Below are 20,274 nucleotides of genomic sequence, written 5' to 3'. Positions count from 1 at the left end.
CTCTTGTAGAAGTGGCCTAGAAGGTGAGATTGGAAAAGATGTCTGCACTTCCTACAGACATTCTTGGTCAGACCACAAGCACCTTGCACAGCCTGACCCTGCAGTGATTCCAGTTGTAGGCAGTCGGCACAATCAGGTAAACAAACACTCCCCCAGACGGGGAGTGAGATTTTGAGTTGCCATACCACTGGCATTGGTGAATTTTTATTACAGATCAGTTCAGATAAATTTGTTTGCAAAACTAATAATTCTCGAAGACCTGCCATGTGTTTGGCATTCTGCTGGCATCCACGGGAGGCCGTCAGGTGTGAAAGAAAAGTTTCCCCTATAGCAAGAGAATTTTGAACCCTTGGTTAAGTACTTAGCAGTAAATAGTATTTTATATAATCAAATTAGGGCTTTTTGTTTGTTGTTTGTTTTTCAGGAAAATTAGTCAAATGCTACTTAAAGGAAGCACTTTCCAAAATTCTGTTCTCTGTTCCATTGCACATTGACCAACTAGAAAGGACATGTAACCTTCAGATTAGTTTAGGCCACATTTATAAAAATTAAGGAGCCCTTTAACGAAAACCTACATTCCTTCTTTACAATATAGAAATGCACATTGAGAGTATAAATGATTTCCCCTAGCTATAGAAGTAATCTTTCTTCAAAATGTAAATAAACAGTCCGTGAGAACTTGCTTTTCTTATACTTCTTTCTCTCTAGAGCCTTGGTTGTTACCCAGTAGAGCTGGAGAGAGGCCCCCGGGGCTTTGGATTCAGCCTCCGAGGGGGGAAGGAGTACAACATGGGGCTGTTCATCCTTCGTCTTGCTGAAGATGGTCCTGCCATCAAAGATGGCAGAATTCATGTGAGTTGGTTTCTGTCTGTAACCTTAGGTTCAGGCTCTAGACTAGAAACTTCAAAAGATATTAATAATTGATTTAAAGGGATGCAGGAACCTCCTACATCTAAAAAGCAGGATTTGTCGTCACTGATACCTCAAAAAGGCAAGTGCTTGTCATTTTGCTTTTCTAATGCCCTGATGATTTCATTTCTTCCCTTCAGTGTGCTAAACTGTATTACAGTTATGCTACTTTGCCTTCTTGACCTTGGTCAATAAGAAAATTCATTTCTTATTCACATAGTCAACATCTGAGGGTAAATGAATTAATAAATACACTTTTCATCTTAATAAGTCTTGAGAAAGCAAGGATCAAATAGAATCTTTAACTTCTCCCAGGAAACAATAGGTCCAGGATTTTTACCCCCCTCTTAGCTACCTGGAGAGGTAACTAGAGGCTGAAAAGCGTGGCTCTCAATACTTCTTACTGTTTGAAGGACTAGAATTCACATCAGTAGTATTCCATCACAGATGTTCTCACTCTGAAACACTGTGACTTCATATAGGGCATTGCAGACCAAGTTGTTTCTAGATCTGCATAAGATAGTTTTTCCCTCTTCTCTGGTTGTTAATTAAAGAAGAATCTTATGTAGAAGACATTTGCTGCCAGGCGTGGTGGCTCACGCCTGTAATCCCAGCACTTTGGGAGGCCGAGGCGGGCAAATCACCTGAGGTTGGGAGTTCGAGACCAGCCTGACCAACGTGGAGAAACCCTGTCTCTACTAAAGATACAAAAATTAGCCAGCTGTGATGGCACATGCCTGTAATCCCAGCTACTCGGGAGGCTGAGGCAGGAGAATCACTTGAACCCGGGAGGCGGAGGTTGCAGTGAGCCAAGATCGCGCCATTGCACTCCAGCCTGGGCAGCAAGAGCAAAACTCCATCCAAAAAAAAAAAAAAAAGACATTTGCTGTCCTTGATTTAAAAAAAAAAAAAAAAAGTTAATTCACTGGTATTCAGTTAGGTGATACACTAAAAATTTTTAATTCTAGATACCCTTCCCCCTACTAACTCAAAAAAAGTTTGGATTTCCTTTCTCTGCCACCAGTAAGCATCAGGGAAAAGGAACTTTTTTTTTTTAACTTTAAGTAATTCAGTGAGAAAGGCAAATGACCCTGGTAATTATTAGCTGGTATATTGTAGTGATGATTAGAAAAGGTGCTTCTGGGTGATTTAGCAGTTTTGCATTTTTCATTTCACTCCCATTACTCATTTCATAAACACATACTGAGTGTTTGCATTACCCAAAGCCTTGTGCGCGCTACTGAATTAGCTGGGAGAGACAGTGACCCAAAACAAATAAGATACTATCCTCCCTCAGAATGACCAGACACATGCACAAGTTCAAAGGGGTGAATAGAGAAGATTTCACAGAATAGGTGGCATTGACTGACAGGTGCACAGGATTTCAATAGGGAGAAATTGAGGAGAGAAAACATTCCAGGCTGAATAAATGAGCAATGGGGTAAAACTAAGGAAGTATAAGTCATGTACAGGGAACTTCAAATGGTTGAGTTTACTTAGATTTTATTTAGAAAATATGTAGAGGAACAGAGGAGATGAGAATATAAAAGCATATGGGTCACAGGCATAAAAGTCCTAGACAGTGGAAGCCACGGGAGGCTTTTTAGCCAGGAATTTCCCCTTGGAGCAATCTGCTGATAAAAATCTGTTAGTGGTGTGCAGGATGGATGAAGGAATCCAGGTAGCTGTAATTTATGCATACAGTGGTAGTGGTGGGAGTATAACTTGGTAACGCTTTGGATGGAAGATAAGAGATGCCTATGAGTTCAACTGTCAGTGAAGAAAAGACCAGACTAGATGACCAACAAGATCCTTTAAATGAGGGATGAAGGAAAAGGAAGAGTAAAGGATGACTCAGAAGCCTCGCCCCATCTGTACTACGAAAACCATTAGGGAGGCCAAGGGGAGAAAGGATATGGCAAAGACTGATGGTGTAGTCAGTTTGAGTCATGTTGCGGTGAAGGGAACAGCTAGTAGAGCAGGTGTAAATGTTCAGCAGGCAATTACTACTAGTGGTGGAAGCCCAGATTGTGACATTACTGAGAAGTGATGATGGAAACCTTTGTGGTAGATAAGATCACTAAAAGAAGAATATTTAGAGAGTAGTGAGCCAAGGGCAGAGCTCTGAGCAAGGCATGTAGTTAGATAAGATAAAGGAAATGGGAAGGCAGAGCATGCAGAGCCACAGAGCCAAAGCTGCAGTGTTTATGACAAGGAGGGACTGATGGCCAAATGCTGTTAGTACAGCTTGTCAAGAACTCAGGAACTCCTGGATCTGCTTTCTCGTAGAGACAGTTTCATATGGTGACACGAACATGGGTTTGGAAATCAGACAGGACAAGAATCTTCTCCTAACCTGAGTTTCCTCATCTGCAAAATGCAGAACTATATGTAAAATACATGGTCCAAGTAAACTTCTTACAGTCTTAATAAGAGCATCCTGAGACACTGTTTACAGAGCATGGCATATTTATTCCTGGTTTTCTTGGTCCTTTCCCCTCCCCTCCCCTCCTGTCTTCTCTCTCTCTCTTTTCTCTCTGTCTCTCTCTCACAAACACACAACCTCTTCAGTTACTTTACATCTGTGTTTTTAACACTTCCATTGTATATATTGTCACCAAAATCCTAATTACATGATAAATTAGGATAACATTGTTTTAAATGTTGATTCCAAATATAACCCTCAGATCCACTAATGTCAGTAAACAAAAGGCAAACAGGCCTTAAAGCAGATAAAGTCTAGTTCTAAACATGTCATTCTTAGCCAGGAGTGGTGGCACGTGCTTGTAATCCCAGCTACTTGGGAGGCTGAGGTGGGAGGGTCACTTGAGCCCAGGAGTTCAATACCAGTCTGGGCAATACAGCAAAACATCCTCAGTTAAAAAATGACATGACATGCTTTATGAATGAGCAGAAACTTTAGAATCTAATGATGAAATCAGCTTTTATTTCAAGAATAAACTCTGAAAAACAAACGGAAATAAGCAATTAACTGTTAGACCCTAGTGTGCTCTAACCTGTAAGAAAATGTCAGCTTTTCAGAGAAGTCACTTTTTGGGCTATTAAGTTATCAAAATCTTGACTTGATAAAGCTCATGAGGGCTTTGCATATAACTAGTGCTCAATAATGTGTTATTGATGACAACTTTCTCTGGTGGCCACTGTCCAAATGATAAGAGTTTATCTCCAGCTGACACTCGCACCACGGAGCTACCTGAGTGCCCCCTCTGCCTCCCCCGCTTGCCTCTCCTCTTCTCCCTTTATTAGGGTGACCACTGTGCTTTGTGTCCTATACCTCTTACTCTGTATTTCCAGCACCTGATACAGTGCCTTGAATATTCATAGCACCTGATGCAGTGCCTTGAATATTCACACCAGGTGCTCCATAGGTATTTGTTGAAAGAGTAAAATGGATGGATCATTCTAGATACTGAGAGAATTACTGTGTTTGTTTGTTTGTTTGTTTTTTAAGATCAGTTCCCAGCACGTATTACTGGGTGAACAGGAGTGGGGATATATGAAGTAATTAGCAACAATCTTAGTGTCATTAAGAAAACAAGAAAATGTTAACTTGTAACATAGATGGAAGGGGTTGAGAGGTTTTTCCTTTCAGTCTGGTTAAAATTTAGAGAGGAGGGAGAAAAAAGTGTTCTGGGATAAGGAACTGAGAAATAGCTGAATGGAAAAGGTTCATATTAGCAAAGTGTCAAACTTGAATATTTAACATAGAACAGAATCAGATTTAGAAAATATTAAGAGTTTGCTGTCTTTGAGGCAATACGTGTTTTCCTACATGTGTGTTTTTACTTACATTAGTTTTATAGTCTCTCAGAAACTCTGAAATAGGTGACATTATCCCCACTTACAGATTTAAAACTGAGGCTCAAGGAGACCTAGTCACTTGCAGAGATCACTCAGCCTGTGAAGGCCACAGTGTGACCCAGGTGTGATCCTGGTCCGTCATCCTTGAAGCTCGGTCCGTGTCCTTTCCGCTATGTCAGGTCTTGGCTTGTGTCCAGTTTGGATTGGATTTCATTGAGAGGCAGATAGTTTCTTAACAGGTTGTGAGATAATATAAGCCATGTGGTAGAAATATTTTGTCATTTTAATACATTTGTAGTGGATGTTGTTTTTAAAACGACAAGACTGCCTAAAAAGATAGTGATTTGTTTAAAAAAGGGAACATTCTTTTTGTCTATTCTTCCTACTTCTTTTCTTTTGGTTCTATTTTTTTTCTCTCTTTTCTTTCCTCTCTCTCCTCTGTCCCCATAATTATTTTTCAATAATACAAAACCAAACTTAAATGTTTGTTCTATTTATCAAAAGATGTTTTCTCCAAATTATTTTTTATCACATTTTTAAAGTGACTCAAAATGTTAAAAGGATGTTTACTGGGTGAATTTACTTCTCTGAATTTCCCTCTCAGGAGAGTCTTTTGCATCTGTAGTTTTGTGTATGTAGGTCTCTGCAGAATTTCTCCTGCTCTGAGGGGCCTACCATAAATCTTAAAGCAATGGCTCCCCCTCCTTCCCCTCATTCAGTTTTAAAGTTAAACAGAAATGACACCTGGTGGCAAGTCTGTTCAATTACAAGTTTTGTTTTGTTGTTGTTTTTTTTTTTTTGCAGTTTATTGCAGTAAAAGAATAAAGAGTGTTACAGGTTTGGAGAGCTTAAGCTAAAGAATGTGACTGAAATAAATTATAACCTCAAACACGTTTTACAAGATATACCCAAAGCAGTGTCCAAATACTATCTACTTTAATTTTCTTTAGTTATCAGCAGGATTATATATCTAGTGCTAAGTTATTACCTACATTGCCTCATGAAAATGATTCTTCTTCCATCACTTATCAAGGGAAATCTAAGTACTGGCTTTTGTTGCACTTATATATTCTGGATAGTAAGGGGTTTCAAATTACTCTCCATCCTATTGTCTTACTTTGGTTTTATTAAGGTGTTTTCATCTTACATATTAAATCCATCAATCTTGTTTCTGATATCCTCCATTTCTTCAAGAGTAAGACTCCCTTGTTTAAAATAAGTATGCAATAAGACCCTTAGTCTATTTCGTAGTTGACTTGAATTTTTTTTTTTTGCATTGTATAGAATGGAGTACAGTCTACAGTTAAATCTTCATAATGATACACTTGAAAATAGCTTGAAAACTAATATTTGTACTTGGTATATAATCATGTTTTATCTTAAGTCCTCCCAGAAACCCACGAAGTAGGTACTAATATTATCCTCATTTAACAGATGAGGAAAATGAGACCACAACACTAGAAAGAGGTGGAGCACAAGATGGGAACCACGGCCTCCTGAGCGCCTGTGCCGTGCTGTGTCTGTAGAAAGCGTTGACCCACTGACCTTTGTTAAATATTGAGTCCTTCTGTTTTGTTACTTCTGGATTGGCTTATTATTTTTTTTATTCTTTAGTCACCTTGCAGCTAGCTAGCTTCAACTCAAAGGAACTTCTGGATTGCTTTAGTAAGCTCTTACAAACATTTGAGTATTTGCTTTTAGGAATTTCAGTAATATGCCATTGTTTAATTTTTCTGTTTTGAAGCCAGTATCCTTCATTTACATGTCACCTTGAAATAGTTTTCAACTTTTTAAATAAATTCAGGGGGGTACATGTACAGGTTTTTTACACAGGTATATTGCATGATTCTGAGGCTTAGAATATGAATGAGTTCCCATCTCCCAGGTAGTGGGCATAGTACCCAATAGGCAGTTTTTTAGCCCTTGACCCTCTCCTTCCCTCCCCCATCTTGTATTCCCGTGTCTGTTATTCTCATCTTGGTGTCCATGTGTACTCAGTGTTTAGCTCCCACTGACAAGTGAGAACATGATGTGTTTGGTTTTCTGTTTCTGCATTAGTTTGCTTAGGATAATGGCCTCCAACTCCATCCTTGTTGCTGCAAGGGGACATGATTTCGCTTTTTTTGGCTGCATAGTATTCTATGGTGTATCTGTACCACATTTTCTTTATCCAATCTGGCATTCATCAACATGTGTTTGCTTGAAATAGATTTAAAATCAGTACCATCATTATCTTTAATTAGGTCTGTTCCAAAGTTATACTTGACTTTTACATATTTTCCCTTTTTCTTTTAAAGTAACTCAGACATTTCTAGTAAATCACAATGGTACTAAGGTAGATCTTATTCTGATCCCTAGTTTTATGTTTATTTTCCTAAGAAATGATTTTATTTTTTTATTTTTATTTTTTTGAGACAGAGTTTTGCTCATTGCCCAGACTGGAGTGCAATGGCGTAATCTCGGCTCACCACAACCTCCACCTCCCGGGTTCAAGTGATTCTTTTGCCTCAGCCTCCGGAGTAGCTGGGATTACAGGCATGCGCCACCACGCCTGGCCAATTTTGTATTTTTAGTAGAGACAGGGTTTCTCCATGTTGGTGAGGCTGGTCTCAAACTCCCAACCTCAGGTGATCCACCCGCCTCGGCCTCCCAAAGTGCTGGGATTACAGGTGTTAGCTACTGCCTCTGGCCCTGAGAAATGATTTTACACTAACATCACTAAGTTTAACATCACTGAGTTACTGGTTTTAAATAACTGTTCATATTAATCTATTCTCCAAGCTTAAATTTTTAAGAATTTTAATCTATAAAGATGTCATTTATTCAAATGCCTCATGTATGTACAGGACATAGCAGCAGCTCAAAGGAATGAGCAGTTCTCCCTGGAGGCCAGAAAGGCTTCAAAGATAAGGAGCCCTCCGCCCAGGTTTTAGGAGATACATTTCGGATTCAGCTCAACTTTGAAAGTACCCTTCACATTCAGACATAACTCTGTAGTATCATTTGGATTGTTGTTTTTAAAATGCCTAACGTGTACCCAGTGCTCTCTTGTGTGAGAGTTGATAAGAGGACAGATGGCAGCAACAGGAAGAGACAATGTCCAGGTTTACTCACGTATAAAAACCCTACACAAGAAGTGCCCAGGTTTACTTATGAAAATCCTACACAGGGCCGAGCATGGTGGCTCACGCCTGTAATCCCAGCACTTTGGGAGGCCAAGGCAGGTGGATCACGAGGTTAGGAGGTCGAGACTATCCTGGCTAACATGGTGAAACCCCGTCTCTACTAAAAATACAAAAAATTAGCCGGGCGTGGTGGTGGGCGCCTGCATAGTCCCAGCTACTCCTGAGGCTGAGGCAGGAGAATGACGTGAACGCGAGACGCGGAGCTTGCAGTGAGCCGAGATCGCACCACTGCACTCCAGCCTGGGCCACAGAATGAGACTCCCTCTCAAAAACAACAAAAAGAAAAAAAGAAAACCCTACACAGGAAAGTTTTATATGGCTATTAAAGATCTGGGCATCTTCAAATCAAGAACCAAATTCTAGAATTTGATTAACATTCTAAATTCGATTTTTATAAATTTAGAAAATTCCAAATCTGATTCTAGAATTTGATGCTTGACTTCAAGATGTCCAGATCTTAGTTACTAGCCATATAAAACTTTCCTGTGTAGGATTTTTTGTGAGTACACCTGGACATTGCCGCTTCCTGTTGTTTGTTATCATCTGTCCTCTCATCAACTCTCGCAGGGCAGCACTGGGTACACGTTAGGTATTTTACAGATGAAAGAATCACTTAGCAAGGTTGAATGGCTCAAGAGCTGACAAAAGCAGAATTTACAAAGGATGCATAGTTTCATGTTGTTCCTGTGAATGTTCTCTGTCTAGGTTGGTGACCAGATTGTTGAAATCAATGGGGAACCTACACAAGGAATCACACATACTCGAGCAATTGAGCTCATTCAGGCTGGCGGAAATAAAGTTCTTCTTCTTTTGAGGCCAGGAACTGGCTTGATACCTGACCATGGTAAGTAAAGTAGCCCACTAGTAGCTGAAAAGTTGTATATTATGGAGGGGGGCAGAAGAAAGATGAATATATATTTGCAGAGGATAGATATTTTACTAGTTAATTCAGAGATGAATGCTGGAACCATGAAAAGCTAGTTACATAGCAGAGTTATCATAAATAGTATTAGAAAACAAGTGACTTAGGCAGGACTTTCATTGGAATGGAATGTATTTTAAATTTAATCAGAAAAAACATAGTTGTTTTTGTAGAAAAATGTGCCTATAAAAAAAGTGTATTAGAGGCAAACAATTTAAATATCATAAAAAACATTTTAAATCTCTGCAAAATATCCCAGCTTTTCCCCTTACTTAGCTAATTACACATTACCAACCAATATTTTTATTTCTGTAAAGCAAGATAAGTTTATATTATAATGAATATGTAGCATGAAAACTTTAGGCTTTTCTGGTGACTCGGCAAAAACAAGTTGCTATCACCCTACCTGGAGACACGGAGTTGGACCTGAGACCATGTTTGTCTTGTATTAATGTTAAACATCCTGGGTTTCCATTGCATGTTTTGAAATATCATGGTATTTGAAAGTCACTGTTTTTTGAGTGCACTATTCTAGAAATAAAGGCAGTACGACACCCACACAGTACTTGCCTCATCTAGCTCCCCACTCCCTGCCCTACCCAACCTCACCACTTTTGAGGGATAAGTGTAGACATAACCTCCTACAGTAGCCTTCCAGCTTATGATTCTCTGACTGTATTACCTTCCACCATCTGCTTGTAAATCATACGTTCCCAGTGACATCTTTGCTAACTGCACTGATTTTTTTTTTCACATAGTCCTAGGCTTTTTCTCTTCCCTCTTCAGGTTTGGCTCCTTCCGGTCTGTGCTCCTACGTGAAACCCGAGCAACATTAAGGCTTTCAGGGCTTTTCTTGGTCTTTCCTTAAAAAGACTTGGTAAATTTGCATGTCTTGTAAATCACTTTCTTCTTTTGTTTTCTTTTAAATTAAAAATGATGCTATTAAATACATCTATTTCTATCTTCTGCACTTTTCAGTCTCCTTTTGACATTAAATTTGACAGCTTAACGCAAGAAAATTATTTACAAATGCCCATGAGCCTCATTCTGGTTACCACAGTTTGGTTTCCTTTATTAATTAGTGATTTTGCCATATCCTAAACTATATCAATCCATAATAATTAGTGAGCTTCTTGGGCCAGGTAATTTGGTTCAACTTTATAACTTGTAAGTTCTAATTGGGCTTTACTAATAGAGAATTTACAGAACATATATTATCTCACTAATTATATGTAATTGGAAAAAAATGAATATTATTTTATGTATATAAACAACCTATCCTTTATGTATGAACAGATGTTTATACACATCTGCCTATATTTGTAGAGAGATATGTTGTAAACATACACAAACTGTATAAAATACAGGCTTTTTAAGCAGTTAGTACAATTCAAATGGCTGTCAAAGTTCAAACGTACTGTTCCTATTTGTAATTCTAAAAATAATGTTCCATTCAAATCACTTTTTTAGGTGATTGGGATATTAATAATCCTTCATCGTCAAATGTGATTTATGATGAACAGTCACCATTACCCCCATCTTCACATTCTGCTTCCATATTTGAAGAGTCTCACATGCCAGTAATTGAAGAATCTTTAATGAGAGTTCAGATATGTGAAAAGGCAGAAGAATTAAAGGACATTGTACCTGAAAAGAAAAGCACTTTAAATGAAAATCAACCTGAGATAAAGCACCAGTCTCTTCTCCAGAAAAATGTGAGTAAGAGGGATCCACCCAGCAGTCATGGGCACAGTAACAAGAAAACTCTATTAAAAGTAGAAAATGGTGTTACACGAAGAGGTAGATCGGTTAGTCCCAAAAAGCCAGCCAGTCAACATTCAGAGGAACATTTGGATAAGATTTCTAGTCCTCTAAAAAATGACCCCAAAAGAAGACCCAGAGATCGATCCCTCAGCCCCAGCAAAGGGGAAAATAAAAGTTGCCAGGTCAGCACCAAGGCAGGTTCTGGACAAGATCAGTGCAGAAAAAGCAGAGGTCGGTCTGCCAGTCCAAAAAAGCAGCAAAAAATTGAAGGAAGCAAAGCTCCATCAAATGCTGAGGCCAAATTGTTAGAGGGTAAGAGTCGAAGAATAGCAGGCCACACAGGCAGTAATGCTGAGCAGATCCTAGATGGGAAGGAAAAATCAGACGTCATCAGGAAAGATGCAAAGCAGAATCAGGTGGAAAAAAGCAGAACAAGGTCTCCAGAGAAAAAAAGCAAAAGAATGGTTGAGAAATCTCTTCCATCCAAAAAGACTAATAAGACTACAAGTAAAGAAGTATCTGAAAATGAAAAAGGAAAGAAAGTAACCACAGGAGAAACAAGTTCTAGTAATGATAAAATAGCAGAAAATATCCAGCTATCAGAAAAGAGGCTGAAGCAAGAACCTGAAGAGAAGGTAGTTTCAAACCAAACAGAAGACCACAAAGGGAAAGAACTAGAGGCAGCTGACAAAAACAGAGAGACTGGAGGGTTCAAACCTGAAAGTAGTTCTCCAGTTAAGAAAACACCGATAACTCCAGGGCCCTGGAAGGTGCCAAGTGGAAATAAAGTCACAGGCACTACTGGTATGGCTGAGAAACGGCAGTAACCGTTAGTATAAAGCAAAAACAAGTTGTCATCTTTTCTTACAGCAGCATTTTTCCAGAAAAAGCCTTTTTTTTTCAGATATTCTGAAACAGATAAGTACATGTTAATGTGAGCATCAAGTTACCTAGGCTGCATGAAGGGCCTTTAGGATTGCTAAGAACCAACTGCCCCTGGCCGGCTGCCCTCCCTCGCACTCAGGAAGGAGCTGCATCCACACGCTCATCTGACCCGCCCTGCTCAGGCTGCCCAGCTCATCTTCACGAGTGTCTGAACAAATGACATATGTTGATATTAACAGTGTGGTCACAACTCACTTTGTATTTGTGCCAAGTTATCTACTGTATCATGTCTGTTTTTATCCTTCTTGTTCAGCTATTTCCACAGTAATGAAAAAGTTAGGTTTGGCTTGGAAGTTGATGTTCTCAATAGCATGTTGCATGTTTACAGAGAGAAATATGTGAGTCCTTGCAGAAGACGAGACTGTTAACTCATCGTTAAAGATGGCAGTTGTCGTCTAACAGCTACTGATGATGTCCCACTTTAAAAATAAAACCCCCAAACATCACTACTTTAAGGAAAAAAATGTAGTCCAATACTGATGCTTTCTTACAGCTTTTTATTTTAATTTGGCTGGATAAGTTGTTTCAAATAACTGTTAAAAGATATTACTTACAATTGAATGTTCAAAATGAGAAAGTACTTTAAGCAATAGAGTTCATCTCTTGCTGTGTTATCCAACCTCGATGTATACTTACAGCATCTCAGGTCACGCTTTTTATTTCACTTATTTAATTATGAAACCATAAAGAAGCATGTGGAAATAGTGTTTATTGCTCTTTGAAGAAAAACCGCCAACTATTTCTGGATATTTTGGCTGTACCTACTACTAAAGTCATTAGTCTTTAATACATAATACATATTTGAAAAGTAAAATTATTATATAGATTATGTGAGGGACTTAATCATGAAACCAGTTTCACAGTCCAGGTACCAACTCTTCTGGTAGCAGGTGCACAAGCTTGGGTGTTTAGAAACAACCTGTGTAGGGTATGCTGCCCAGCAAGTGAGGACAAATGTGTAGACAGTACTTACTGGATCTTATTTAACTTTTGGCTACATTAACTTTCTTATTTAAAAACAAGAAAGGGAGACTAAACATCTGCTTAGCTTGTACACATTTTCAGAATTCTGTTTAAAAGTCTAGTTAAAGGTGTTTCTTAGAAGTTGGAGACTGTTAACTGCCATAAAATAGATCCAGGTTTTTCAGTTCCCTGAAGCAGCATTCAGTAGCATCTATATAAATAAAGGCACCTTCGGAGAATAGAACTATTCCATGGAGTGTGTGAACACACTTGTTATGTCACCTGGGTTCATCCTGTTGTGAAGCACATTACGTCCAGGTCCTTCCCTCTGGGAGTCTGACTGTGAAACTCTTCAACCCAACAACTGTATTAGCCCCTATAGATAAGACATGCTTCCCAGAGTGAGATTTTTGAAATCCCCTTTTCATCCAGAACTATATTTACCCACCTATTGTAACTATTCAAATAGAGCAAAATTAGGAGGCTTGATAAATGCTAAGAATTTAGTACCACAGAAATTATTTATTTCCCTGTAGTCCACAATTAGTGATAACAAATCCTATTTTTGTTAACTGTGACATAACTTTGATGTCATATGTTGTCCTATGTGGTTCTTCCTTTCTAAGTAACCTCTGTCCTGATTATATACTGACTTAGCAATGTGGCCTTGGAATGCTGAGCAAAATGTGGATGTACTGGTTGTAAATGTTTATATATTGTACAGTACCTTTATATATACACTTGAGGTTCTGATTAGAGAAAGATCTGTAAATTGCTCGTTATTTTTTATATAGATATTAAAAAAAAAAAAAAAAAAACAAGAGTTCCTGGCCTGCATTTCTGTGACTGTCACATTGGTTCAATGTTGCTTTCTACTGGTGGAGCAAGGTTCCATCATAGTCTGAGTCCGCAGACAAGATTTTGTCCCTCCAAGTAACAAACATTCAAAGTCCTAAAATCAGGAAGATTCTTATAATAATGATTTTACCTGTATAGCTACACTTCTTTTATTTACACATAGAGTTTGAAATTGTTTAGAGTTGAATATCATTATACTCATTTTTCATCTTTCATTGTAAAGAAAATAGCTTTGGATAAATAATTTGCTACTAAAAATCCTTTCTTACACTGTTGGGGAGAGAAGAAAATTTCTTACTGGAAATTCAGCTACTAGACATTTATAATGGCTATAGTAACATAAGTCCAGTTACCACAAGGTCACAAAATTCCATTTCAGCAGACTAACGATCCACATTATCTTTAAAGGTCATTTATTTACTTTTATACTTACTTTTAGAATAAAGCGTTTTGATTTAACTCGGTATGAAAAGTGCCTAAAACCTACTTCAAAACCATGGTAAATTTTATACTCTTAAGGTGAAATATAAATTCCCACCTACCATTGCAAGAACTCATACTAAAAGTAAACCCACGGCCGGGCACAGTGGCTCATGCCTGTAATCCCAACACTTTGGGAGGCCAATGCAGGCGGATCATTTGAGGTCAGGAGTTCGAGAGCAGCTGGCCAACATGGAAAAACCCTGTCTCTACTAAAAATACAAAAATTAGCCGGGTGTGGTGGCGGGTGCCTGTAATCCCAGCTACTCAGGAGGCTGAGGCAGCAGAATTGTTTGAACCCAGGAGGCGGAGGTTGCAGTGAGGCAAGATCACACCACTGCACTCCAGCCTGGCTGACAGACAAGACTCCATCTCAAAAAACAACAACAACAACAAAAGTAAACCCAAACTTCTAGTTCCCAGACACCACAGTGAAGATGTGCCATAGCAGAGGCTGCAGAAACTGGCAGTAAAATCGTTTTGTTGTTTTAGTGAACATATTTCCTTACTGGTCACAACAAGGAGAAAAGCTTTGAGATACTATTACATTGTCTCACTAGTGAGATGAGAAGGCTAAGATCCTATGATATTGTCTTCTAGTTACATCAGTCTTGGACCAGGTAGCTTTTGAACAGGGTCAACTCTTATTTCAGAAGTCTTGGACCCAGAAAGGCACTTGGCTTTTTACTCAACATAAGAATACCTTGTTATTTCCCTTTTTAATAGCAAGATTTAAAAGAGAAGCAAATGTAATCATGTAGAAGCCAAATGCTTTTAAACATGCAGACAAAGAATTTTATGTTTAATATGTCCACTATTCGAAGAGTAAGGATTTAATAAGGCAAGGAGTATTCAGATTAAACTGTATAACAGTCTCACTAATGACTTCCAGGAAGCTGTATTTGACACTTAGTCCACAGTGGAGCTAAGGAACATTGATATAAATAAACTTGTTACAAAATGTGACATTTCAGTCTGGTAAGAGAAATACATCAGAGCAACTTATTACATCATCATGGCATGCTCCAAGGCCTAAAAACTATTTGTGCTTTTGAAACAATAACCTTTATTTATTCAGGTGGCTCTTTTCTGGTTCTATTAGAGTTTATCGGGAATATGATGACTTGTTTAAAGCATGTCATTATTACATGGAATCTATAATTTTTGCTTTTAGTTAGCTGAATTACGACATTGATAGGCAAGTAGCCTTAAGAATTATAAACCCAGGCATGGTAGTATACACCTGTAGTCCAAACTACTCAGGAGGCTGAGCTGGGAGGATCACTTGAGCCCAGGAGTTTGAGTCCAGGCTGGATGACACAGTGAGACCCCATCTCAAAAATTTTTTTTTCCCTTGAGATGGGGTCTCACTCTGCCACCCAGGCTGGAGTGCAGTGGTGCGATCTTGGCTCACTGCAACCTCTGCCTTCTGGGTTCAAGCAATTCTCCCACCTCAGCCTCCCCAGTAGCTAGGACTACAGGTGCGCACTACCACACCTGGCTAATTTTTGTACTTCTTGGTAGAGATGGGTTTTCACCATGTTGGCTAGGCTGGTCTCAAGCCCCTGACCTCATGTGATCCGCCCACCTCAGCTTACCAAAGTGCAGGGATTACAGGTGTGAGCCACTGCGCCCAGCCAAAAAAGAACTTTTTTTTTTTTTTTTTTAGTAGTATAAGAAGGGAGTATGAAGGCTTATAAAGAGAATTCTGGACAGGCGTGGTGACTCACACCTGTAATTCCAGCACTTTGGGAGGCTGAGGTGGGTGGATCAGGAGATCAAGAGATCAAGACCATCTTGGTCAACATGGTGAAACCCCGTTTCTACTAAAATACAAAAAATTATCCAGGTGTGGTGGTGCATGCCTGTAATCCCAGCTACTTGGGAGGCTGAGGCAGGGGAATCGCTTAAACCCAGGAGGCAGAGGTTGCAGTGAGCTGAGATTGTGGCACTGCACTCCAGCCTGGTGACAGAGCAAGACTCTGTCTTTAAAAAAAAAAAAAAAGAGAGAATTCTATTTAATAGAAAACCTGAATCTTTCTCATTTATACATTAAAATAGGAAAACATAGCCAAGAGCTTTAATTTAGCCTAAACCTATATTTTGACAAATAATCCTGTGGGTATTTTGCAATATTGCATTCAAGTAAAGCTTAACTATTAGCAAATACACAAATCAAGAGACATATTTTGCCATTAATAAAAGATAACTGGCTGGGCATGGTAGCTCACGCCTGTAATCCCAACACTTTGGGAGGCCAAGGGGGGTGGATCATGAGGTCAGGAGATCGAGACCATCCTGGCTAACACAGTGAAACCCTGTCTCTACTAAAAATACAAAAAATTAGCCAAGCGTGGTTGCACACACCTGTAGTCACAGTTACTCAGGAGGCTGAGGCAGGAGAATCGCTCGAACCTGGGAGGTGGAGGTTGCAGTGAGCCAAGATTGTGCCACTGCACTCCAGCCTGGGTGACAGAGTGAGACTCCGTCTCAAAAATATTAAAAAAAAAAAAAAATAGAAAAATAAAAGACAACCATTTATTAACTAGAGTAATACCCTATTATACCTTATAGGCTCAGGATATGCTGCAGGAAAGTTACAGAATTATTGCACATTTGTGAAACTCACACTTCACTATTCAACATGGGTCCCCATAACTGCAGGAAGTAACAGATTACTAAACTAGCCAGTACATGAATAGATTAGATTTAATGAATTAACTTGATATTCCCAAGTGACACACTGTATTTGGGAGAGAAGCTCATCTAGCCTATTATAAGTGTGTAGAACTAAAAGTTTTCAAACATAAATTTCATTAATTTGAAAGGTTATTTTTATATTGCATAGGTCCACTTGCCTCTAAATAAAATGAACCAAAAATAAAAACAAACTCATACTTTGTGAGACATCCTGGTATTTAGAATTTTTCTACCTGTCTCTGAAAGTCAGAACCATACTCCAGTGAGGCAATTATTTGGTTATTTAACTTCTCAAAGTGTTTATATTATACACAGGTCATATTGTACATATTTAGAAAGTCTGTAGATCAGTGGTCCCCAACCTTTTTGGCACCAGAGAGTGATTTCATGGGAAGCAAGTTTTCCACGGACCTGGGGGCAGGGGGAGGGGGTGCAGGGAGGGGATGGTTTCAGGATGATTCAAGTGCATTACATTTACTGTGCACTTTATTTCTATTATCATTTCATTGTAATATATAATAAAATAATTACACAACTCACCATAATGTAGAATCAGTGGTAGCCCCGAGCTTGTTTTCTTGCAACTAGACGTCCCATCTGGAAGTGACGGGAGACAGTGACAGATCATCAGGCATTAGATTCTCATAAGGAACACGCAGCCTAGATCCTCACATGCACAGTCCACAATAGGGTTTGCGCTCCTCTAAGAATCCAGGCTGCTGCTGATCTGACGGAGATGGAGCTCAGGTGGTAATGCAAGCAGTGTGAGCAGCTGTAAATACAGATGAAGCTTCACTCTCCCCTGCAGCTTACCTCCTGCTGTTCGGCCAGTGGGGGGTGTGGGTGGCCGGGGACCCCTGCTGCATATTATACACCCAACTTTCAGAGAGAGAATTTTTCCCAACTGCAGATTATAAAATTAAGTCAACAGGTATTTTTCTTACCCTTCTATGGTTATTACTATTCCAACTAAATGTGTGAATGGCCTAATCTAATTGTTTTTACATCTTGGTTTAATTTCTCAGTAACAAGTAATTAACACCAAAATCTCATTTCTTTTTTGAAATCAAAACAAAAGCCCAAGTTCCTAGAAATTACTATACAGGGATAAACGAAGCACTGAAGGTAGGAGAACCATGAAATTACAGTAAATTCTTGGACAACACGGGTTTGAACAGTGTGGGTCCACTTATATACAGGTTTTTTTTCTGTAAGTATATTGGAAAATTTTTTTGAGATTTATGACAATTTGAAAAAAGAAACCATGTAGCCTAGAAATACAGAAAAATTAAAATGGTATGTAGATACTAGCCTATTTTATCATTTACTACAAAATACACACAAATCTATTATAAGAAGTTAAAATTTATAAAAACATACAAACACAAACTGTACATGGCACCATTCACAGTTGAGAGAAATGTAAACAAAGATACAGTATTAAATCATAACTGCATAAAATTAACTGTAGTACATGCTGAGCTACTATAATTATTTTGTAGTTACCTCCTGTTGCTATTGTGGTGAACTCAAGTGTCGAAAGGTCTGTTTAAAACACCATGTGATGCTAACCATCTCTGTGTGGGCAGTTCATCTCTTCATAAACCGTGGATCACAGTAAAAAGTGATCCCTTGCGGTTCCTGCATATTTTTCGTGATTAGTGCAATACTGTAAACCTTGAGGACATAAAAACTGCAAGACCCATATGAAGTACCACCAGTGATAGAAGTGCTCCCAAGAAGCACAGAGGAGTCACGACATTAGAAGAAAAAGTTGAATTGCTTACATACCATAGATTGGGGTCTGTGGTTGCCCACCATTTCAAGATAAATGAGTGCAGCATAAGGACCATTGTAAAAAAAGAAAAAAAGAAAGAAGGAAAGAGAAAGGAAAGCAAAAAGAAAAGAAAACTCATGAAGCTTTTGCTGCAGTTATGCCACCAGGCATGAAAACCTTGCACTTTTTGTGAAATAGCTTTTTAACTTGCATTTAAAATGCAGCTTCATGTGAGTACAGGAGTGCTCTAAGGCAGATCTATAGATTCCAATGTGATTCAAGAAAAAGCAAAGTCACATGACAATTTAAAGCAAAAGGAAAGTAGCTTTGCTAAGAAGCAGCAGACAAGTTCACAGATGCCATTCAGAAGATAAATGAGAAGAAAAGAAATCTGCCTTAACAGGTTTTTAATGCAGTAGAAAGTACCTATTCTGGGAAACAATGCCACAAAGGAAATTTATTAGAAAGAGAAGCAAGCACCATGATTTAGGCAGGAAAGGGTAAGCTAACACTGTGCAAATGCTGTTGTGTTTGCAATCAGGACTACACATATCTGTAAAGCTGCTAACCCCCGAGCCTTGAAGAAAAAATAAAAATAAAAATAAAAAACACCAGCTGCCAGTCTTTTGGTTGTATACCAAGAAGTCCTAGACAATGAGAACCCTTTTTCTGGATTGGTTCTGTCAATGCTTTGTCCCTAAAGTCAGGAAGTACCTTGCTAGTAAGACACTACCTTTTAAAGTTCTTTTGATACTGGAGAATGCCCCTGACCACCTAAAACCCCATAAATTCAACACCAAGGCAATGAAATGGTCTCTGTGCTCCCAAACACAACATCTTTAATTCAGGAATAAGGGGGTCATAAGGACTTTTTAGATCTATTACACACAGTACTCTGGAAAGGACTGTCAATGCTGTGAAAGAGAAGCCCAAGAGAGAACATTATGCAAGTCTGGAAGGAATGATTATGCCATGTCACTGAAGATGCCATCATCAAGCCCAAACACTAAATTCTGGCTGGAGAAAACTATGCAGATATTGTCATAACTTCATAAGATGTACAAAAGAGTCAGTCAAGGAAGTCATGAAAGAGATTGTGGATGTGCGCGGTGGCTCACGCCTGTAATCCCAGCACTTTGGGAGGCCGAGGCGGGCGGATCACAAGGTCAGGAGATCGAGACCATGGTGAAACCCCGTCTCTACTAAAAATAGAAAAAATTAGCCGGGCGCAGTGGCGGGCGCCTGTAGTCCCAGCTACTCGGGAGGCTGAGGCAGGAGAATGGCGTGAACCCGGGAGGCGGAGCTTGCAGTGAGCCGAGATTGCGCCACTGCACTCTAGCCTGGGCGACAGAGCGAGACTCCGTCTCAAAAAAAAAAAAAAAAAAAAAAAAAAAAAAAAAAAAAAAAAAAAAGAGATTGTGGATGTGGCAAAAAGGTGGGGTGTGAAGGGTTTCAAGAGAAATTCAAGAGCTAATAAACACCACACCACAGGAATTAACAGATGACTTGTTGATGGAGATGAGTGATTCCAAAGCAGTGCAAGATGATAAGGAAGAAAACTTAGAAGCAATGCCAAAGAACAAGTGGATGTAAGACAATCTGGCAGAAGGGTTCCAATTATTCAAGGCTGCTTTTGACTTCTTTTACAACATGGACTCTTCTATGATATGGACACTGAAACTAAAGCAAACAGTAGAAGGATTGGTACCATATAGAAACATTTTTAGAGAAATGAAAAAAGCAAAAAGTCAGACAGATTAAAATGTATTTCTGTGGATTTAGACCAAGTGTGACTGCCTCTTGTGCATCCCCTTCCACCTCTGCCACCCCGAGTCAGCAAGACCAACCCCTCCTCCTCCTCCTCAGTCTACTCAATGTGAAAATGACAAAGAGGAAGACTTTCATGATGATCTACTTCTACTTAGTGAAGAGGAAATACGTTTTCTCTT

General features: G+C 39.1%; 1 protein-coding gene across 2 annotated transcripts in view; it reads left to right on the top strand.

Annotated features, from left to right (window-relative positions):
- The window catches only part of MAGI3 (membrane associated guanylate kinase, WW and PDZ domain containing 3), a 293,190-nt gene extending 279,859 nt beyond the window's left edge, over positions 1-13,331 (top strand). Inside the window, exons 18-22 of one of the 2 annotated variants that reach the window (XM_005542285.5) lie at positions 10-136; positions 709-852; positions 8,622-8,760; positions 9,625-9,715; positions 10,309-11,135. In XM_005542285.5, the coding sequence (XP_005542342.3) occupies positions 10-136; positions 709-852; positions 8,622-8,760; positions 9,625-9,674 (460 nt within the window). In that variant the 3' untranslated portion in view covers positions 9,675-9,715; positions 10,309-11,135. Of the gene's footprint in view, positions 1-9; positions 137-708; positions 853-8,621; positions 8,761-9,624; positions 9,716-10,308 lie in introns of both variants that reach the window. The other variant, XM_005542284.4, reaches the window with a different exon arrangement.
- Positions 13,332-20,274: the final 6,943 nt, after the last annotated feature.

Source organism: Macaca fascicularis, chromosome 1 (assembly GCF_037993035.2).
Source record: "Macaca fascicularis isolate 582-1 chromosome 1, T2T-MFA8v1.1".
Taxonomy (NCBI): Eukaryota; Metazoa; Chordata; class Mammalia; order Primates; family Cercopithecidae; genus Macaca; species Macaca fascicularis.
The sequence above is the reverse complement of the archived record's forward strand: the minus strand, read 5'-3'. Positions and strand labels throughout refer to the sequence as shown.